A 23,866-nucleotide genomic window follows, 5' to 3' on the forward strand; every position below is an offset into this window, starting at 1 on the left:
GAATACCAGGGCCGCTATGCAGAGGCAGGCAATGGCAACCACCTCTGAATGTCTCTTGCCATGAAAACCCAACTTGACAGCAAAACACCCCCCCCTAATCTATTTACCTGCAATTTATGCACCACATTCTCTGCCAAAAAGATGACACTCTACAGTATAGCTGAGAAAGCACTTGATAAAGGAAGTCACCATGAGAAAAACTTGGCCCTGTGGAGTTCATTGCAATAAAACAGATTACTGTTGCATGGATGAGTGAAATAAAATCCTTACCTAAGTCACAGTGAGCTTGCCAGCACAAGCTAGTAAGAAGTAACACTGGGTCAATTATCAAGTGGTAACAGTGATACAAGTACCTAAAACATCCTCGGGCAGCAAATACTGTTCTTTAGGGTAAGTGCAACCACAATTTCAGCAGGTAAATCCAAATATTACTACTGTCGTAGCTTGGGCCAGGATCATAACCTTGAAATACCACTTCCTCCCAGTTTGGTGTAGTGGTTAAGAGTGCTGGACTCTGATCTGCCAAACCGGGTTTCATTCCCCACTCCCCCACCATGAAGCCAGCTGGGTGACCTTGGGTGTTCTCTCAGAACTCTCTCAGCCCCACCTATTTCACAGGGTGTCTGTTGTGGTGAGAGAAAGGGAAGGCCACTCTGAGACTCCCATCAGGTAGTAAAGAGCGGGGTATAAAACCAACTCTTATTATTATTCAGCCTGCTAGTTAAGATAGAGAGCCAGTTTGGTGTAGTGGTTAACAGTGGCAGACTCTAATTCGGAGAACCAGGTTCAATTTCCCAGTCCTCCACTTGAAGCCAGCTAGGTGACTTTGGTCCAGTCACAGTTCTTTCAAAGCTCTCTCAGCTCCTAAAAAAAAAGTCTAGCTCACCACTAGCACAACACTAAGAGCTGCCAGACAATCCTAGGATCTCCTATTCTACACACAATGCCATATGATGATAATAATAATTATTATTGCTAGTTAATGTCCTCCTCACAAGCCTTGATCTCTGTGACCCTTCCAGAAGGGGTGAGGAATACCCAAAGACAGGGCTTTATCCATGCTGGCACCTCACCAATGGAAAGCCCTTCACTTTAAGGGGTTGCCTGGCCCTCTCTATTAACCACCAGGCCAGAACATTTCTTTTTACCTAGGCCTTTAGCTAACAGAAGCAATCTTTTAAAACTATTTCTATGGTCTACTTCTACCTTGTGGACTTTTTTACAAGAATCATTTTAGGATACTAAATGTTTAATGCTGTTTTATGCTCTGGCTGGGTTTTTATATATTTAGAACAATTTTATTCTGCCTTTGTACTGAATTCAGGGTCCCCAAGTCAGAGAACACTCAAACCATTAAAAGAAATTTGAAAGTGTGTGCAATGTGTCTGTGTATCTCTATACACATAAATACAATAAAAACAATTCATCAAAGCACACACACTAGACACATACACATAAAACACATTTTAATTGCTAGGTTTTTAATAGTTTGCTAATTTTAGTGATTTTGTAATACTTATGATGTTCATCATTTTTACTTTGTAACTTACTTCAAGCAGACTCTCTAGAGAGAAAGTATGTACATTTTCTGAATGAACAAACTGTCCAGATTGTTTCAGTCTGTAAATCTAATCCAGCCCATAACTATATTCATTTATTCAAAGGACTGAACCACAGCTTTTCAATTTAATCCAATGAAAAATAGAAAAAGATGACATCTATATATTGATGGAACTACACTACAATCTGTAGAATGTTATCTCCCATCAGTTGCGTCTATCTACTTCTTAACATGACACCAAAACACAGATCAAAAAAGCACACAATGGAAGCAAGTATGGATTGGGGAGATATTTCTACAACTCTTGGGAAACCCCCTGATTTCCAGAAAAAAAAATTTTTAAAAGGGGGGGGGGGGGGTAAAATAAACATCAAATGTTTTTTAATGCTGAGATCTCACAAGATTACCTGAAGATTATTTCAGCCATTTTGGATTGCCTAGGGAACTGCAGACATCATGGGTAGAATTCCATGGTCAGAAGTATTTAAGGAGAAGGAAGTTCAAGAGGGATGGGAGTTTCTTAAAAGCAAGATACTGAAGGCACAATCACAAACGATTTCTATGAGAAGGAAAAATGGGAGGCACCTAAAGAAGTCAAGATGGCTCTATAAGCTTTCTAAATACCTGAGAAATAAAAAGACTCATTTAGAAAGTTGGAGGAGGGCCTTATAATCAAGGATGAATATAAACAAATAACCAGTGCTCACCAGGGGTCATTTCGTAGAAAAAGAGCTAGGGGAACTCATTAGCATAACTCATTAGCATATGCCACACCCCCTGACATCACCGGAAGTGTGTCATAAGGCCACACACCCTGACATCACCGGAAATGTGTCATAGGGCCACACACCCTGCCCCCAACGGTCCCGGCCACCACCGCCGGCCGTGCAGCTCCACTGCCGAGCCCCATGAGGGGCCCGGCGGTGGACCTGCAAGGCCGGCGGGAGTGCAAGGAAGCCCCGCGAAGGCCCTCCCTGGCCCCAGGCAGGCAGGGGTGGGGAGAGGCAGGGAGGAAGCAACTTACCCTCCCTCTTCTCCTGCCTCCTCCTGGCTGAATGAGAGCCGGAAGCGGGGCGGCCGGAAGCAGGGGGCGGGGCTTCGTCATGTGTCCCGCCCCCCATACCTCACCCGGGGGAACTGCATTCCCCCCCGAAATGACCTCTGGTGCTCACACACAGAGAGTTAGGAAAGCTAAAGCTCAGTATGAGTTTAGGCTAGTGAGAGATGCTAAAAACAACAAAAAAGGGTTCTTTTCTTATGTTCAAAGTAAGAAAATGAGCAAGGACATGGTAGGCCCATTGCAGGGACAGGAAAATGAAATTGTAACAGGTGATGAAGAGAGGGCAGAACTGCTCAATTCCTACTTGTCCTTAGACTTCTCCTGCAAGGGAAACAGTGCTTAACATGAAAAAAACAGAACACATGATGAGGGAAGGGAGTTGCAGCCTAGGATTAGCATAGGGGTAATTCATAAACACCTAGGTTTTTTTTTAAATGAAACTAAGTCCTTGGGGCCAGATGAACTGCATCCAAGGGTACTAAAAGAACTCACGGATGTAATTTCTGAGCCTCCGTCCATTATTTTTGAGAATTCTTGGAAAACAGGTGAGGTGTCAGAAGATTGGAGGCGGGCACATGTGCCATCTTCAAGAAGGGGAAAATGGAGGATCCAGTTAACTACCTACCTGGTCAGCTTGACTTCTATACCTGGGAAAGTTTTAGAACAAATCATCAGATAGTCCTTGAGCATTTAGGAAAGATGGCTGTGATTACTAAGAGCCAGCATGGGTTTCTCAAGGACAAGTCATGTCAAACTAACTTTATCTTTTTGGGGGGAAATTACTACTTTGCTGGATCAGGGGAATGCTGTCGACATCGTTTATATTGATTTCAGTAAGGCTTCTGATAAGGTTCCACATAATATTCTTGTTGACAGATTGGTAAAATGTGGTTTGGATCCTATTACTGTTAGGTGGATCTGTAACTGGTTGACAGACCACACCCAAAGAGTGCTTCTGAATGGTTCCTCATCTTGGAGAGCAGTGACAAGTGGAGTGCCTCAAGGATCTGTCCTGAGACCTGTTTTGTTTGATATCTTTATCAATGATTTGGATGAAGGGATAGAGGGAATGCTTATTAAATTTGTAGATTATAGTAAACTGGGAGGGGCAGCAAATAGGGTAGAAGACAGAGAGGATACACGGTGATCTTGACAGGCTGGTAAACTGGGCTAAAACAAAGAAAATTAATTTCAATGGGGATAAATGTAAAGTTCTGCATTTAGACAGGAAAAATCAAATGCATCGTTATTGGATGGGGGAGACTTATCTTAGCAGTAGTATATGCAAAGGATCTAGGGGTCTTAGTAGACCATACACCGAACATGAGTCAGCAGTGTGATGCAGTAGCTAAAAAAGCAAATGCCATTTGGGGCTGTATCAACAGAAGTATTGTGTCCAGATCTGCTCTGGTTAGACCTCACTTAGAGTATTGTGTTCAGCTTTGGGCACCTACAAGTTAAGAAGGATATAGAAAAACTGGAACATGTCCAGAGGAGGGTGACAAAGATGGTGAGGGGTCTTGAGACCAAGTCCTATGAGGAAAGGCTGAAGGACCTGCGTATGTTTAGCCTAGAAAGGAGGCAGCTGAGAGGTGATATGATATCCATCTTCAAGTACTTGAAGGGCTGTCATACAGAGGATGGTATAAAAATTAATAAAATTATATATTTTAAAAAAAATACAGAGGATGGTACAGAGCTGTTTTCTGTTGCCCCAGAAGGTAGGACCCAGAACCAATGGGTTGAAATTAAATCAGAAGAGTTTTCTGCTAAACATTAGGAAGAACTTCCTGACAGTTAGAGCAGTTCCTCAGAGGAACAGGCTTCCTTGGGAGGTGATGGGCTCTCCTTCTTTGGAGGTTTTCAAACAGAGGCTAGATGGCCATCGGACTGCAATGCTGATTCTGTGAACATAGGCCCTGGAGGGGGTGTTGGAAGGAGAAGTGAAGCTTGGGCCCCTCTGGACCTCCTTCTCCCCAGAGAGGGGTCCCTCCACATCTCCCTACAGCGATGGTGGTGGGGAGGCCCTTGGAGGAGCCCCAGGCCATGTGCCATTTAAAGGCCTCGAGGGGGGTGGAAGGGGAAGCAGGGTCTGGACCCACCCATATCTCTGGTCTCCCTACACCCCCCCCACGACAATGGCAGCAGGAAGGCCCTTGGAGGAGCCTCAGGTTACATGCAATATAAAGGCCATGGAGGGGGGATGGAAGGGGAAGTGAGGCCTGGGTCCTTCCGGACCTCCTTCCCTCCCAGAAGGGGCCTAACTGTGGTGATGGCAGTGGGGAGGCCCTCAGAAGTGCCCCAGGCCACGTGCCATTTAAAGGCCCTGGAGGGGGGTGGAAGGGGAAGCATGGCCTGGGTCCTTCCAGACCTCCTCCCCTCCCAGTGAGGGACCTCCTGGCACACACACACCAGTGCTGGCAGTGGGAGGCCCATAGAGGAGCCCCAACCACATTCCCAGCAAAAGCCTGCTAAGTGCGACCTGGGCCCCCTGGTCCTCCTTCCCTAATAGAGAGGGCCCGCACACACTCACAGCCCACCACACAATCCCACCTGGGGGTTTGCAAGGCTGGCTACACCACTCCCATGGACTTCCCCGTCATTCCCAAAAGTGTTCCACAGCACTGCCCTTTTTGTGTACTGCACACAAAGCAGGCACCAGCTGAGCGGGAGGGTGGGGCCGCCCACTCCTTGTACCTGTGCTGGGATGGAAATCCCTGCACTGAGGTCCAGAAATCAGTGCTCTAGCACACCCTAACACACATTAGAGGGAAGACTGGTTGCAAGACACACATTAGAGGGAAGACAGGAGGGGAAGTGGAGATACCATAGGGAGAGAAATGAGATTCCCTTCTCCATGAGTTCTCACATGTCTCCCACATGTATAGATGCTGAACAGAACTGGGAACGAGATGGAACACCGCGGTATCCCACAAGTCAAATCCAACTGAATAGAGCAGCAGTGTTACTGCCAGTGCAAACACACAAAATAGAAGAACCATCACTGCCAAACAGTACTTCAATCTCTCATGCATCTCAAGTAGTTCAAAAGGATTCAATTGTCTTACAATCAAATACCACTAAGAGGTCCAGAAGGGTAAGTAGGGTTACATCTCCCCATTTTCTTATAGCGAAAGATTATGATGACTATGATGATTAAAGTGTTCCAGTGTCAAACTCCACTGTTGCCAACAAGCTGCCATTTGGTTTGTGTCCCGTCTCCCCCCCCAAGCTTCGTCTTGATATGGGATTTGTTTCTCTTTTTTATGTTTTTGTGGGGGACAGTAAGGACATTATGGTCCATTACTACAAGAAAGACAGAGAGGCCAGCAGAATTAGCAGGGCTCCTAATACTCACTGAAGAAATAGCCATTCCAGAGAGAAGCAGAGCCTTGTCCAATATCTAACTACCTAATCATTAATCATGGCCTTGGTGATTAATCAGTGTGTCTTCAACCACAAATGAAACCTGCTGCTCTAGCACTGCCCAAGGAAACAATCTTTTGCACTTCAGCATTTTCTACCAAATGGTTTATGGTCCAATTTGGACTACTCTGAATTACAAGCCAAAGCCATGTAACTAGTTAGACCACTTTGGCCCAAATACTGGCATTTTAAAAAAAGCCATGTCTACCTGTGAAGACACCCATAACATCTATCACTTTTTTTGGATTACTTTGGATTATTTGTTCTTTGAATGCCACGGTCCTCACATTAGGAACAGAACATATGCCAGGAGCTGTGCAAATATGTAACTTTACATTTAAAGTTTGTGATTAATTCTGGCTGGGTTCATGGTTCATAAACTGAAATTCGTGGCAGGTCAACCAGCATGAATTTTCCACAAACTTTCAAGCAGTTCATGAATGGATATATTTCCAGCCAGTTTCCACTCAATCAAAATGTTTACCAAACTTCAAAGGCAGGGTGAAGTTCCCTGTGTGGTTTGGTGTGTGTGGTTTGCAGAGGGTCCATTCTATGCACTTTTGAATCAGTGCCTGACATTTTCCCCAAAAGCACTTCTTGAGAGCATCTTCTGGGGGGGGGATAACTCAGACCCCCTAAATCCAATCTACACATAACTTGGAGGATATGTAGAGGAGCATCAAGGGGAGGTCCCCTGTGAGTTTGATGTCTCTAGCTTGCACAGAACCCATTCTATATACCCCTGAACCTCCTGAACCTGCGTCAGTCATTTCCACAGAAAGCATTTTCCTGATGGCAACTTCTTGCGGGAGCCGTAATTTGGAACTCGTAGAGATGTGAAGGCCTGGAAAAAAACCAGAAAAATTCGGGGGGGACGGACGGTTTATTTCCGTTTATTTCCTGAAGGCTCCCCCCCCGAAAAATTGGAAAAATTGAAAAAAGAAAAGAAAAAAAATTGACTATAGAATGTTTTATTTTAACATGTTGAATAAAATATTTTAAGACAAGGTGTTCAAATATTTTCCAAATCATTTCATATATTCCAAATCATTTCTAAAATATATATATATGGTATCAGATTGATCTAATTTCTGTGCACTGAGGACAAGCAAGTCCTAGGTTACAAACCGAACTCTCCAATGCAAGAACAAGATGCATTTCTTCCTTTAGGAGGTGCGATTGTCAGAAGAAAATTAAAAAGTTTCAGTTTTGTTTTTGCATGTGGGTGGGTATTCTGTTTGTAATAATTGTTTGGGTACACTATACACTATATTTTTAATATGCTAGTTGTGATAATTTCATGCCAGGTAAAAATGTCCATAGTCATATTTTATATTCCTAAAGTAACAGAATGACTTTCAATCTAGAAAAGACAAAAGAAATGCTAATGTAACATTTTTTCCAATTTTTCCAAAAAATCCCGTTTTTTCCTGGAAAAAACGGAAAAAAACCAGGTTTTTTTCTGAGCTTCAAAATTTCCGGAAATTTTACATCTCTAAGGAACTCGTAAATCCAATCCTCACCAAACTTGGGAGGGCAGGTAGAGGAGAGTTGGCCACAGATCTCCAGCGAGTTTGGTGTCTCTAGCACATGGGGGAGTGGCTGTTCTACTGCATCACAAGCCAAATCAGTTTGTTTGGCACCTAAAAGTTTGTGACAGTTCGTGGCTCACAAATCCGGCAAGCCACAAACCAAACCACATTTTCCCAGTTCATGCCCATCCCTATTTATGAGCTTTACTCTCTCACTCTTCGTCTTCCCATCACCCATCCCAACTGAAGTATATTGCAGAGTTTGCAAGAGCTTCAAATATATAGCTTTTTTGGGTAGGTTTTCTAGTATTGGGTACTATATTGACCATTTGATATTATTTTGACCGCTTGAATTTGCCAATTCTTTTGCCCAGATATTTGTATTATTCTATCCAGATTCTCAATGTTCCTTTCAAGTCTATAGAAGCATATCACCACTCTGTCAAAGATTCCTTTATTATAGCCATTGTTTTGAACCACTCCCCTTATTGGGGGTGTTCTTTAAGTGCAGATCTCCTTTAGCACAGGAGTGAAAGACAGCAGAAGGTAGGTTTGGGGCCAACTTGGAAAGATGACCACAAGTCCAGGGCACTCTTCTAGTTCTGACACACAACTTGTGCCACCACCCGCAAATACTGAGAGGTATGGATTCAGTAGTCCACCAGACTTCCAGAAGAAAACCAGGATCTGGCCACTATGATAACTGCTGTGCTGACTGCCATAGGCTTGAAGATCAGCAGGTGCTGTTTCCTGCACTTCTTGTATAGACCTACAACATACTTCAGAAGCAAACTGTGATCTAAATGCAGAGAAATTAAATGTATGCTCACATCAATGATAAACAGAAATGTCTACTAGTCTGGCCTAAGCAGCAACAATCTAAAATTCTGTTTCCACAGAGCTCACAAGATTCACAAGCCCAAACTTATTGTTTCTACAGTCTCACTAAATTTGATCATCTTGGTGCTCACAGAGCACCTGGCCTCCATAAGGTTCAGCTATTTCTCCAGTAATAACTCGAGCTTCCCCTTCTGGAAAGACCACTACTTCACTTCACACAATAAATATAATGAGCCAAGCATAATGACATTCCATTACAATAGATAGAAATTCTATGATGTTTTTGTGTATACTTCACCAGATGCACAGATAAAAACATCCATAAAGCAGAGCTTAAAGCAAACAAAAGCATTTGCCCCAGAAAAAGAACCAAACAGATCAAGAGAAAGCATTATACCAGTTTTCCTTGGAAGATACAAAATTAATCTAATTCCAGGATACAATATAACAATGGAAACTGAAGTCAATATTATGGCATATTTTTGTAATACTGTGACAGCAGCATTTTAAAACAGTTTTGGAATCTATCCAAGGAAAGGGGAAAGATACACTAAACATTTGTCATGCTAGACAAGTTTTAAATGCTCGAGTAAGTTTTCTAAATGAAATGTGCTAAGACTGATGTCATTACTTGAGACTGAGAAAGGGGTTACTTCTGTTCCAAAGGTTTCACTGCATTAAGACTTTACTCCCAAACTATTATTTTAAATTGGGCTAAAGAACAGTAATTGAGTGCTACATTCAATTTTTAGGTACAGGAGCAGTTCAAGTTGCCTGTAGAACCCAGAGATACTATGTAGAATCTAAAGAAATATATTATACAGTATTTAAAGTTTGTTATTCTACCTGACATTGCAAACTATCATAGTTAACTATGCAAAGATGCACACGTTTGTAATCAAGGGAAGGAGCAAGTTGCTGGAGATATGCTCTGCATAGGCTCAGACCCCAATTGTGAGACTACAGAGATACAAAAAATGAACTTGCAGTAATTCACAAATATGGATCTCTCCTAATATAGTAGCAGAATGCTGCCTTATGGAAGAACCTTTTAAATTTGGCCTGCATTACTTGCAGGGCAATCCTAAACAGAGTTACACCCTTTTAAACCCACTGGATTACAATGTTGGTTACAATATAAATGTTAAGAGCTTTGTAAAAGGCAGTCATTCAGACACCTAAATCTACTGCCACGTAAAGCATTTTAATGGAAAACAGAACTGATGAACCCAGTTTTGATTTTTATTATAACAACATATCACATAAAATTTAGGAGTTTTATTGTATCCAGATCATCAAACATGTAATAGCAAGTGTATATTCTAGGAGCCCTCATTTTATAATACTCTAAATAATTCACACACAGCTTAAAAGATATAGAGGTATATTGAGGTATTCAATGTGTTTTCCAGTGTACTGTAAGTACTTACAAGAATGCAGGAAATAATACATTCATTATGTAGCTCTACTCTGCATTATTCTCAAAGGCCAAAGGAGGACTGTAAATTGCATTGTCTGATATTTTATTCTACATGGCCTGAGCAAGTGGTTAAGTGCACTTTTCAAACCTTTTTTTTTTAAAGGCAGTTTTTGCCACACCATTTTAACCCATTAACTTGTCTACCAAAATAAATAAATAAAACAATGAAGCCTTAGTTTTTCAGAGCAGTTACAGACATCTGGGAAAATTTTTCAGGTCATTCTGTAAGTAGCTCTATTGGAAAGCAATCTTGTTTCAACGCCTTCATGATACAGATTTTAACTGCTACAAAAAGGCAGATTTGATTGTGCATTTAATTCAGTCATATACAGTTTAAAGTTCTTTAATATAATAGCTATAGTAAGTATTTGGTGAGCTCAAAATATAAGTATCTCGTGACTTAATTTGTACCTACATATTAAGACACATTTCTATCCCTCTGTTTCCACAAATTAAGTCACAGCATATCTTACCACAAGCCCTTGCCCATACACTGCACACTTTAACATTACTTTTCTAAGACCAGATTTCCCCAAAAATGTACTGTGGGGTAGGTAGAACTGGAACACTATAAATACTCACAGTAATACTATCCAAGAGTTTTGCCATGCGTTTAATAATTTCACCATGGTGAGCTGGCTGTGTCTGCAGCAGTTTCTTAATGACAACAACACTTTCAGCAACCACTATTTCTGGTAAAAAAAATGCATATTTTTAAAGTTACAATCATAAAATTAATTTCATGCACCATAATCAAATAACTAGAATATCGACATCTAGATTTTTCTCAAAGCATGTTTACAAAAATAGAATATCTATTATAGTGCTAGAAATACAGAACTGTTTACACATTTGAAGTTCTGTCACATGACATTTAAGAGTGTACTCCAATGAACAGAGTGGGTGTTAGGGGACCTGTGCCTATATCATACAGTTAAGAATTTCATTGTAACATAATCCAAAGCATTATCAAAATGAAATGCTCATATTAAAAACCTGGCAACCAAATAACATTAAGTGTGATTCCCACAAATTAATTACAATGAAAGAAAAAGTAAAATTTGATCAAAGTTGAAATCAAATATACAATGCTGTATTTACTACAGCCTTACTACTACGAAAAGCAAGACATTTATTTCATCTTCTTTTAGCAAGTATTAACATTAAGCTTTTTAAATTCCTATATAATAAACAGATGATATAGGAATCTCTTACTAATACCAGAGATTCTCAAGTCTGGCATCTTTATTCTTTATAGATAGCAAAAAAGCTTGTTGTATTATTGGATAGTTATATTGAAAATTAGAAAGATATTATCAAATTCTAGCATTTTTGCACTATACTCTGGCTCAAAGAATAGGACAAATCTAATGTGTTCTCTGGGTACATCTGGATGCCAGAACAATCCAACTCCTATTACAAAATGTCAAGCACTATAATAAAGCATTATTTATCAATGAAGGCACCACAGGTATGCATCATGTGCACTTGGATTTAATTAGACTGGGATGGGTTGAATGAGTGCACTTCCTGAAAGATCTCCTCAAGACATAATGTGAAGTTTTGTTTCTTTCTATATTCTTTGTAGCATGAAGTTGAGGAACTGCTAGCATGGATTTAAAACCAGCACACTTTTACCACTATATTATCACATTCCTTAATAAATATCCCTCCCCTCCCTCTTTCTTCCAAATCTATTAGGGGCATGTAGCTTCCCAATGTATACTTTATATAGGAAATGGGAAATACATAACAACACCCTGACCTAATGAGATTAAGCTTTTTCTATATGTAAACATAAAAATATACAAATCAGTTTTTAATTTGGACCAAGCACCTGCCAATCTAACTGAATGAACTGATGACAATTTTAAAAGGCACAGTACTAATGAAGGCCAAATACATCATCATCAAGACTCTTACTGATGAAATTATAAATACCGCCTAAGATGCACATTTTGAGAATGATTTGCATAATAATCACTTTTTATACCCACCAACTCCTCCTTAGCGTCTGTAGCTATTTATATTTTTTTCTATTTGGATATACAAATAAAGGAACATAAATTACGAAACAAGCACAGACTTACTGGGTACCCTAAACTGTCTGATACACTTTTTTTTAATTTAACCACTTGCACATATCAACAAAACCCACATTTCCCTGCTCATAGCACCCTCTGCAGTACAGTTACTTTAATGCAACTAAGGAACGCAAGCTCAGTATGTTCACTATGAAACAATACTCTACATGTATTAATTATTTACTTTCAAGCAATTTCAGTTACTAGTATCAACTACATACTGACAGAAAGTCCCAACAAGAGACCAATAATAAGAGACTAGAAAACCCATGTTTAAAAGGTACAAAGAGCAACTACAGTACAATGCTACTTTATCTCCAGACTACATTTAAGACAAATAATTCAATGTACTGCTTTTAAATCTGTTTAGGGATACTGCCAGACAATACAAGCCATCAATCGTCCTCCAAAAAAGAACAATTAACTTACCATCTCTGTTAGACAGCAAACACACCAGCCCGTTAAGGCATGTGTCAGTCACTTCTGAGATGTTGGTTGCACATCTACCTATTGCCTGAATTGTAGCTGCAGCAAACTGTTTATCTTGGCTCTTCACATAGGTCTGAAGAATACAGGAATTTAAATTGTCAACACATTGGTATAATCAACTTAAAAATCTGACAGAGCCATTCAGCTCTCTGGAAGCCATCCTCAGTTCTGAGGGAAGTTGTTTTATGTAAAGGAATTTAAAAGCAATTGGTAAGCAGGAACAAAGAACAAACAAACATGTCATGATATATTAAATCAAATCAAAGCCAATACTAGTTGTTTTAACATTTTTGTTTGGCATTATTCTATTTCAGTAATTAAGAAATGGACTGCAGGATATGTTTTACTGAAAAAGTGTGCAAGCACACGAAAGCTTATACCTTAAATAAAACTTTGTTGGTCTTAAAGATGCCACTGGACTCAAACTTCGTTATGCTAGCATCTGTCACTCAATACCCAGGAGGGTCTCTCTCTGTGAATCTTGGTGGGGGATGGTAACACAGCCAGCAGTTACAATGAGTATAGAGCAGTAGCCCATGAATTGTTTGGCCCATTTAACCAGCAGCATCTGATTACAACCCTTTTAATACCACACAGTTTGTCAACTGCAAAAATTGCTATGTGCAAATGGAAAATCTGAAAAGGCAAAGCACGCTTATTTAGAAAAAAATGGTTAGCTACTTTGCATTGTGGAAAAAGCAGTCTATAAGTAGCTTTAATACATTTAGAAAATGATAGATACCACTATGCTTTTTAAACTACCTTAGATTAAGAGAAATGGGTTGGATCCCATATAGTTGATCCGGTAAACAGCAGTGATTTCCTCTGGCACAAAGAGAGCCCATCACTGACGCAAGAGGTTCAGCCTTTTCATCAGTGGGAGGCTTCTTGTGACAAAAAAACCCCTGCAGCCATTAGTGAAATGGATCCACAGGATCCAGTCTAACACATCACATGTGTCAATTTTACTATCTTACTAAACAATTCCTCCCCAGGATTCTAATCTGCAAAAAAAGAAAAAGAAAAAAAAATCTGTATAGTTTCGCGCATCGATTGGCTTGTAGCAGCATCGACTAAATTTTCAACAAAGTTCAAATCATAGCCTTGGATCCATTAGAGGATTTCTACAGACAAAGAGTAGGGATGATTTTCACTGATTCCTCCCTCCTGTGGTCGGCCTCCCCAAAACCCCTCATTTTATTCCTGTGCCCCCAGGAGAAGCATTTCAGGGGCATATTGGGCAGGAGAGGAGGGGCAAGAAACTTACACTCTGCTGATAGAAATCTGTTTGGTCAGCAGAAACTTCTTGTCGGTCTAAGCATTATTTTGTAAACTATGCTTTCAAACCTTTATTCTTCCTATGCCAGTTCATCAGGAAAAGAACTTACAAATATATCAGGCTAGGAAGATTCCTGAAATAATACAAATCATGCACAAACCTGAAATTCTCTGAGAAGAGTAGATATGTTGGCTTCATTTGCCAAGCTGGTCAAGATTTCGAGCTAAAGAAGAAAAACAGTTCAGACAATGTTGGTAGAAAACACTTCTGTACTTCAAAAATTTCACTTTAAACCTTAAAAAGTTAACAAATAAAAGGCAGCAACATAAAGCATCATGATGGGCTACCATAAAGCATTTGTTGTATGTAACAACGAAGTTTTTTTCTAGAATCAGTATTTCAAAGGTTGGTTGGCTCAGACTGAGTCGGCTGAAGTTAAACCTGGCGAAGACGGAGGTCCTGGGCCTAAGTCGGGTCGGTTCGAGGTTGGGGCTCCCTCTCCTGGCCTTCGATGGGGCGCCGTTGGTGCCGGTGTCGAGGGTTAGGAGTTTGGGAGTGCTCCTGGACTCCTCTTTATCGATGGAGGCCCAGGTGGCAGTCACTGCCAAGTCAGCCTTTTACCATCGTCGGCTGGTGCGGCAGTTGGTTCCTTTCCTTGACCGTGAAGACTTGGTCACAGTGATCCATGCGACGGTCACCGCAAGGTTGGACTACTGTAACGCTCTCTACATGGGGCTGCCTTTGTCGCAAATCCGGAAGCTGCAGTTGGTGCAGAATGCGGCGGCCAGGCTGTTGATGGGTCTCACTAGACAGGACCACGTCCAGCCTGTGCTGAAGACGCTGCACTGGCTGTCTATAGCATACCGGATTCGCTTTAAAGTGCTGGTTCTTACCTATAAAGCCCTTGATGGCCAGGGTCCAGTGTACCTAAGAGACCGCCTTTCCCCATATGTTCCCCCAAGAGCACTACGGTCGGGGGCACAGCACCTATTGGTGGTTCCAGGCCCCAAGGACATCAAGTTGGCTGCAACCAGGGCCAGGGCTTTCTCGGCGGCGGCTCCTGTCTGGTGGAACGAGCTCCCAGAGGAGATCCGGGCCCTGTGGGACCTGGCGCAGTTCCACAGGGCCTGTAAGACGGAGCTCTTCCGCCAGGCCTTTGCATAGGAGCCACCGCCGTCATTGTGCCACCACTGAGCTCCCATCTTCAACGGTGGATTAGACCTAGAGGAGAGCCAGCCCTGGGAAGACGCCTAGATGACCAAAGAACGTATGCTGTCAGGTTAGGTTGACAAATGGAACCCATCTTGGACTAATAAGACTTAACATCAAGAGCACCGCACTTTACTTAATGATTGTTTTTATGCTGTTTTAATTTGTTTGTTATGGCATCAGCCTCTGTTTTTAGCCGCCTTGAGCCCATTTTGGGAGGGCGGGATATAAATCCAATAAATAAATAAATAATCTCTCCTGTACTTTATAACACTGCATGCTGATTTTAAGAAATGCAAACATGGCATTGCTCCTTTAACATTATAACTGAAACACATATATAAACTCGCAATCTTCCTTGAGTCTGCCAAGATCTGGATTAGTAGTGGATACCTGTGTTATGCTATATACTTTGGGTGTGATATCCAAAAGGTTCCTCAAGCATGGAGGTGGAATCTTCTATTCAGGCTATAGCACTGCCTAACAAAAGTGAACTAAATCCAAAGATAGAAAAGCAACTTAAACAGATTTATCTTGGCATTCTCGTTCATGGGTTTGGTTCACAAGAAAGTTTTCATTCTATTTTTCCTGAAACAGACTGTCATGTCCAGGTCCCAGCCCAAGAATCCATGCCCCATTGGTGTTGACATTATGGGCAGTTTCAATAAGCTGGGCTCCAGTCAATCTTCCATTCCATTTACTGGACTTTTTGGCTAGTTCAGCTGTTTAGAGTCAGCCACTTAAACCTAACAACTGAGCAGGTCCAATGGGTTAAATGAAGCCCCTTCCTGGGTGATTCCTGCCCCCTTTCTCCTGGCCCTGAGCTGCAGTCAGGAGAAAAGGGGAACCAAACTTGCCAGACTGGTTTGTGTGGGGGCCTGCTCGGCTCAGTTTGGGGTTTGGTTTGTGGGCCACCCGAAACTGAACCACCTTTTTAGGTTTGTGCCCATCCCTAATGGTTGTGCATGCAGAAGCATGAAAACAGCCACCAATTATGACACTGCATCAACTGTACCACTACCAGCAATTTTTCCTCCATCTGTAGTTATTCAGATCCAACCACATATTCAAACTTTTTTACTAGGGATCCCTTTGCTTCTCTCAAGAATGCACATCACTTTACTCTTCTAATTCAGCAACTTTTTAAACACATTAAAAAGGCATCAAGTTGTTTTAGACATGCAAAACTTTTATGTAGTGCCTGTTTCTGACAAGGGTGAGCCAAGGTCATGTGTTGCTCCTCCCCTCCTCACCCTGCCCACAGTGCTGAAATTGCATATCAAGAAGTATTCAGCAAACTGCAACTAGTTGTGGTATCTGAATCAGGTGCTCTAAAGAACTGTGACTTGTTTCTTACGTGGTGATGCAAAGTGCTGTCAAGTCGCAGCCAACTTATGGTGACACTGGAGGATGTTCAAGGCAAGAGACAAATAGTGGTGTTTTGCGACTGCCTGCCTCTGTGTAGCAGCCCTGGATTTCCTTGGTGGTCTCTCATCCAACTACTTGATGGTCTCTCATCCAACTACTAACTAGGGCTGAGATCAGGCTTGCCTGGGCCAGCCAGGTCAGGGCTTCTTGTTTACAAACCAGGATTATAAACTACAACAAATCCAATAATAGGCAGAAATTTGATGAATTTGCAGCTCATTTGCTCCCTTGCTTCCTCCTCCCTTTGCATGGAAGGCTGAGACTGAAAACTGAAGTCTTCAACTAACAGCAATCTGCTGTGATAACCAAAGGTGGGTGCCTTAACAAATTGAGGCTTGACACTTCCTATCAATCAAGAATCTCAGTCAGGATTAAACCATGATTAAAAATCCCAGTACCTGAGAACACAAGAACCTGTAGCATGTTGAGGCAGCCACATTTGGACATCACAACAAACAGGAGTTTGTTGAAGGGGAACACAAAAGGGGGAAAAGAAAGGTGTACATGAGCATGGCAATTAGCTAGCTTCATAATGACTGCAAACAAATCTCTGGTTTCTTCATATCTGAACTGGGCCCTGGCTTGTAAACAAGAAACAAATGACAGTTTATCACATCAGATAATTCAGATGTCATATAAACCACAGTTTATTCAAGATTTCTGGTTTGTAATTTCAGCACTGGACAAGAGGAGAGGAAAGAATGGAGCATGCAAGTACAAGGATGTTGATTTGTTTGTAATGTCTAAATGCAGCCTAAACATTACAGTTGTGCAGCTTATAATTCACCTATGGGCAGCTGGGTTTTTTTGACATTATGAAAGTGTAGTAAATTATGCTTTTTGAAAAGTTTACAGTAAGATTTTTCATTTAAAACAACACAGTATAGCACTCATTCAGCAGCACCATGGCTTTGGGCAACGGATGAGCAGACTACTTTGTCCATTTTTGCATTAGTAATAGAAAAGTAGTACATCTGTAGGAACAAGAGTATTCACATTATTAGGATACATTATCGTATTGTAATAAATATACCTTCAAAGTCTTGATCATAGTTGGATCAGTTGACCTGACATAGAAACTCTTCAAGTAAGGTTCAAACATGCCCTACAGAAGAAAAACAAACAAATATAAGTTCGTAATTATATCGAAGTATTAAAAAGTAAAAATTCTGAATTTATATATTAATGAAACCAAACCTTGCGTTGGATTGACATTGTTGCTATATTCTGGAGAACAATGTACTGCACCTCCCTATAGAAGTCAACAACAGATAATTAATACACACCTCTCACCTCTCTATTAACATCAATTACAGCAAAAAGCACTGGTTATCAAAGGTAAAGATTATCCTTGTGCTTACAAGGCTGGAAGCTAAAAATATGATTTAAATTTAAGTTTTGTTTTATGTACAATTAGGCGCAAGGCCAGTTGCGGGAAGAGAAACAACGAGCCCTAGAGAGAGGCCACCGGAGGTTCCACACACACACTGGCAAAGGAGAGCGTGGTGGCTCCCCAGCGGCCAGGCTCGCGCCTCCCCCCACCACACGCTGGAGGTGGCAGGGCAAGCCAGCCGGCCTCGTTTCTCCTCTGTCGGTGTGCTAGAGGAGGCGGCTGCCGAAGATGGCAGGCCTCGCCCGTCCACAACGCTGTGTGCTGGTGGTGGCGGCAGCGTGCCAAGCCGGGTGGGTTGGCTCTTTCCCCGCGCTCCCGCCCACTCGAGGGCTCGGCGTGCCAAGGCGGCCAGCCTTGCCCCTCCCCACCGGCCGCCCGAGCGCACACTGCATGTAGCGGTGGAGCAGCAGTGAGCAAGGGACGGCCACTCGCTGCCTGTCCCGCATGCGCCAAGCCAGCTATCCTCATCCCTCCCCCCACCCACCCCAGCCAATGGCACGCCAGTTGCCCCGAGTGGCAGCTGGCGGGCCAATGGCTGGTTGTTGGGCGGCCAGTCGAACTCTGCCCCAGATGACCTTCATTGGGCGCTGCAGGCTGTTGCTGGTCAGCTCAGGCTGAGCCGGCTATAACTAAACCCGGTTAAGATGGAGGTCCTGGGCCTGAGTCGGGTTGGTTCGGAGTTGGGGCTCCCAGCCTTTGGTGCCAGCATCAGAGGTTAGGAATTTGGGTGTGCTCCTGGACTCCTCTTTAACGATGGAAGCCCAGGTGGCAGCCATTGCCAAGTCGGCCTTTTACCACCTTTGGATGGCTTGGCAGTTGGTTCCCATCCTTGACCACGATGACCTGGCTACAATGATCTATGCGACGGTCACCTCGAGGTTAGACTACTGTAACACTCGCTACATGGGGCTGCCTTTGTCGCAAATCTGGAAGCTGCCGCTAGTGCAGAATGCTGCAGCCAGGTTATTGATGGGTCTTTCTAGACAGGACCATATCAAACCTGCGCTCAAAGCACTGCACTGGCTGTCTATAGCGTACCACGTTCGCTTCAAAGTGCTGGTTCTTAACTTTAAAGTCCTACATGGCCAGGGTCTGGCATACCTGAGGGACTGCCTTTCCCCATATGTTCCCCCAAGGGCACTACGGTCGGGGACTCGGCACCTCCTGGTAACTCCAGGCCCCAAAGATGTTAAACTGGCTGCAACCAGGGCCAGGGCCTTTTCGGTGGCGGCTCCTATCTGGTGGAATGAGCTCCTGGAAGAGACTCGGGCCCTGCGGGACCTTGCGCAGTTCCGCAGGGCCTGCAAGACAGAGCTATTTCGCCAGGCTTTTGAGTAGGAGCCACCACCACCATTATACCATCACTGCACCACTATTATCTAGTGGAGCAGGCGTCATTGGGGGGAATGAGATGGCCCTGGGATGAAGAGCTGATGGCAGTGCTGTGTGGAACTCTTGTTGTTCTGGGTCTATCGTTCCAGAACCCCATCTTGTGATTAATGGATTTGTGACAACCAGAGCACTCGCACTTTATTGTATTAAGATGTTTTATTCTGTTTTTAACTGTTTTAACCTTGGCATACGTGCCTCTTCTGTTAGCCGCCCTGAGCCCACTTTGGGGAGGCCGGGGTATAAATTTAATAATAAATAAATAAATGGCTGAGGGAGCGCATTTCCTCTTGCCACCCCAATCCCTTTTATAATAAGGAGAGATGTCACAAATGAAAACAAGAGGTGGGAACTCACACAACTTATCCACTTCATTACCAACCACTGTCTGTAATGCAATGTCTGGAAATTACAAAAATATCATAGTTCTGCATTCTCTACAGTATACGACAATTATCCTTCTGGTTTAAATTAACTCCAGGACACTCCTAAACGTTTTGAGAACCCTAATTAACTTGAGAATCTCAAAGTTATAAGAGCATAACTGGCTTTTATTTGATTCAATCTGGGGTCCTCACCTACTGCACAACAGTAAAAGGGGAATTCACACGCAAAAAGGGTGAAGAATAAGAACCTTGCATTCTCACAAGCAATGTTCACAGGCATTTATAACAGTTTTCCCCCAAGATGTTTGCCATAGCTTATGGAATAACCTTCTTCCAGAAATCCAACTTTTTGTTTTGGCATTCTAGCATAATTAAAAAACCTGCCTAGCCCAGAGGGCCTTTGAAATTAGTTGGTTTTTTGCTTGTCCTGAAGTTTTTAGGTTGTGTTACTGTATTTCAGATTACATTTTAAATTGCTGGTACTGTAAAAAGACACAATATAAAACAGTATCAACAGTTTAAAACACAGTAGCCTAAAATACAATGACATTATAAACCATTTTCATTCACCCGATCAAGCCACGAGAGCTGATCTGGCCCGACGACGTCCCGCGCTGCCGCCGCTGCGGTTTGCGTCTCTCCCTCGTCGTCCGAGGAAAAAACCTCGGGAAGATCTCTCGACGTCATGCCGGCACGAGCCTCTTCAGGACTTAAAGTCCCGGCGTTTTCGCTCCCCCGGAGCAAAGGGAGAGAAAGGAGGTCGGGAAACAGAGTAAAGGAAAAAAGGCTGAAGTACAGTAAAGTGTAGTAAAGAGAGTAAAAGAGGGCAAGATAAGGTTAAACTTTAGAAAGAAGGAGAATTCTCTTGAAAGTTAGCTGTAGCTAGCTGACTAAGCTGCTGCTCCCTGGTGAGGCAGGAACAGAACTGAGGCGGGGCTATTCCGAGGGCGCCAACAGGAAGGAGAAAAAACTAGTTCCTGCCTCCCTGATAGCACGGTGGGAATAACCCATTCAGATGTCCTCCGTCTCAGAGGGAGAACTGGCTTTTATTTGATTCAATCTGGGCTGGCCACCTAGAGCACAACAGTATAAGGGGAATTCACACGCAAAAAGGGTGAAGAATAAGAACCTTGCATTCTCACAAGCAATGTTCACAGGCATTTATAACAGTTTTCCCCCAAGATGTTTGCCATAGCTTATGGAATAACCTTCTTCCAGAAATCCAACTTTTTGTTTTGGCATTCTAGCATAATTAAAAAACCTGCCTAGCCCAGAGGGCCTTTGAAATTAGTTGGTTTTTTGCTTGTCCTGAAGTTTTTAGGTTGTGTTACTGTATTTCAGATTACATTTTAAATTGCTGGTACTGTAAAAAGACACAATATAAAACAGTATCAACAGTTTAAAACACAGTAGCCTAAAATACAATGACATTATAAACCATTTTCATTATAAGCCACTTTGATTACCTAGAGACTAGCTAGATGGCACACAAAATTGTCTCAAGAATAATGACAATTTAAAAATATAATTGTATTGTAAAACCATTAAATCAACCCTCCCCAAACACACATCATTAAAACAATACATTCAAAACAGAAACAATGTTGGTTAAAAAGGAGAGACCATTGAGGGAATGCCAAACAAAACAAAAATGTGTTCGCCCACTGATGGAAGAAAGCAACAGAAGGGAATAGTCAAATCTCCCTGAAGAGAACGTTCCAGATCTTTGGTACCACGGCCGAGAAAGCCCTTTCCCAGGTTGCCACCTACCTAATCTCAAAAGGCAGGGGCAACCAAAGCAGGGAGTACATGGTTTTTCAGGTATGTTGGTCCCAAACTATTTATGGCTTTGAAGGTCAAGACCAGCACCTTTTATTGAGCCCAGAAACAAACTGAGAGCCAGTGTAGATTGGGCCAAGGCTTGAGCCATATGGTCCATATGGTCCCTCCAGCCCACTAAATATTCTATCTGTAGTATTTTGGACCAACTGAATTTTCCAAACACTTCTCAACCCCACATAGAGCACAAAACAGTAATCTATTCCAAATGTAACCAGGGCATGCATCACAGTAGTCAGATCTGTCCAGGAAAGGCCACCACTGGCTAACCAGTCAAAACAGGTAAAAGGCACTCTTAGCTGCAGCTGCCACCTGCTTTTCCAGCAGCAGGCCTTGGTCCAAGAGCACCCACAGACTGCAGACCTGTTCCTTCAATGGGAGTGCAATCCCATCCAGAACGTGAGACACCTTAAATCCCAGCTCAGACCCTCCAGCCACCAATAGCACTTCCATCTTGCTGGGATTAGGCTTCAGTTTATTAGCCTGTATCCACTCCAAAACTGTCTCTAGGGAATGGTTCAGGGTTTCTACAACCTCCCTAAGATCAGCTGGAAGTGTAAGATAGAGCTGAGTGCCATCCACAAATTGGTAACAGCCCAACCCAAATCTCCTGATGACCCTACCCAGTGGTTTCATGTAGATGTTAAAGAGCTTAGGGGACAAGATGTAACCTTGTGGGACCTCATAGGCCCAGGGCCTGAGCAGCAGTTCCCCACTACCATCTTCTGAAATCTACCCTCCAGGTAGGACCAGAACCACCACAGAAAGGCCTCTCAATGCCAGCTCAGATAGGCTGTCCAGAAGGATACCATGATCAATTGTACTGAAAGCCACTGGGAGGTCCAGGAGAATCAACCCTTTTGTGATCTCCCAGTGCAAGCCATCCACCAGGGCAATCGGGACTATTCAGTCTCATAATCAGCTCTAAACCCAGACTGGAAGGGATCTAAACAGTTTGCCTCATCCAGGAAAGCTTGAAGTTGGCCGGCCAGTCACCAACCTTTCAGTCGCCTTGCTCAAGAATGGAACAGTTGAGACTGTTTGATATCCTGGGTTGAAGAGAAGTTTCTTTAGAAGTGGTTACACCACAGCCTGTTTCAAGTCTGTGGCGATCACACACCACCACCCCATCTCAAGGAGGCATTAACTACCTCTCAAACCCAGCCACCAGCCCCACCCCACAAGATTTAAGTAACCAGGAAGGGCAAGGGTCATACAAGCAGGTCACAGGCCTCAAGCTTCCAAGGATCCTGTACACATCCTCAGACTGAACAAACTGAGAAGTATCCCAAACAATTGGACAAGTTTGTACCCTGGTATCACCTAACCCTGTTACTGCTAATACAGAGTCCAAATCGGAACAGAGTGAGAGATTTTATCTGCAAAGTGCTGAGCAAAACATGCACAGTGGGCATGGAACAGTCCACTTCCTCCTGCATGCTAGCTTCCAGCAGGCCTCTGACGACCATTTTTTTATAGTATAGTATTTGTATAGTAAATATTCAGAACAATGGAAAACAGTGATGTGCTTTATGTTTTCATTGAAGTTCATAAAACTGAGGTCACTAAATGCTATTAATACTTTTGTAAGTATATTTGCATTGGTTTATGAGCAAATATCCAATTGCTTTTCACGTTTCACTTTTTAAAAATTAAATGAAGAACTATACTACTTACAACAAACAGGTACAACAAACAGGTATAAATTATATATCACATTATCTAATGTATAAATAGCCAATTGCTTTTGACACAGAAGTAAAACCTGTTTTAGCATATTTAAATTTGCACCTTTCTGAAGACAGCTGAGCACAGTTAACTTTTACTGATGGAAGAATTTGTTGACTGGTGTTACACTTAATTTACCTGTTACTGCGAAGTAAGCGTACTAATGATTTCGCAACAATACCAGCCTCAGATATGGGTGCCACATGCCAATAAAGTTGAGCAACTGCCATCACCACCTGGGAAAAAAAGAAGTCACTCACTTTCACTGCAGATAGTGAATATGCCATGCATTCAAATATTGACCTACAGAACTTTCTTTCATACAGCCCTTAAAGCAAGCAAAGACATTCAAAGAGATCAATGTGGCTATTTCCTTTTCGGAGAAAAAAGCATAAATGGGTTCTGTCAAAGGTTAAGTTCAAGTTCAGACCACTAAAACACAATCTTGTTCAGGTAAGCCAGAACACAAATCAACAGGGCCACATTCTTAATTTCCGTCTACCTATATACAGTTTTTACTCAGTGTGTAAAAACTCAGCATTATTTAATTCAAAGAGAGTGAAAGAAAGCTTAGTCAAAGACAAACATAGTAAAAGATAGTAAACATCAGGAAAAATGACCAGTGATGTTAAGAAGCTTATTCATTATAAAGGTGGGGAAAACATCCACTGTAACATATCATAAAAATGGATTTTTAAAAATTAATTTAGGTAATCAACATGGTGTTCTCTGAAAATGTATTT

The 23,866-nt window shown here is 42.3% G+C and overlaps 1 protein-coding gene across 1 annotated transcript in view; it reads right to left on the reverse strand.

Annotated features, from left to right (window-relative positions):
- The window catches only part of AP3B1 (adaptor related protein complex 3 beta 1 subunit), a 340,812-nt gene that overhangs the window by 202,984 nt on the left and 113,962 nt on the right, over positions 1–23,866 (reverse strand). The window contains exons 9-14 of the mRNA XM_015419569.1: positions 23,262–23,359; positions 17,586–17,640; positions 17,422–17,493; positions 13,912–13,974; positions 12,413–12,545; positions 10,482–10,591 (exon numbers count right to left, since the gene is read on the reverse strand). Of these exons, the coding sequence (XP_015275055.1) occupies positions 10,482–10,591; positions 12,413–12,545; positions 13,912–13,974; positions 17,422–17,493; positions 17,586–17,640; positions 23,262–23,359 (531 nt within the window). The remainder of the gene's footprint in view (positions 1–10,481; positions 10,592–12,412; positions 12,546–13,911; positions 13,975–17,421; positions 17,494–17,585; positions 17,641–23,261; positions 23,360–23,866) is intronic.

This window comes from Gekko japonicus, unplaced genomic scaffold, assembly GCF_001447785.1.
Source record: "Gekko japonicus isolate JY-2015 unplaced genomic scaffold, Gekko_japonicus_V1.1 scaffold206, whole genome shotgun sequence".
NCBI lineage: Eukaryota > Metazoa > Chordata > Lepidosauria > Squamata > Gekkonidae > Gekko > Gekko japonicus.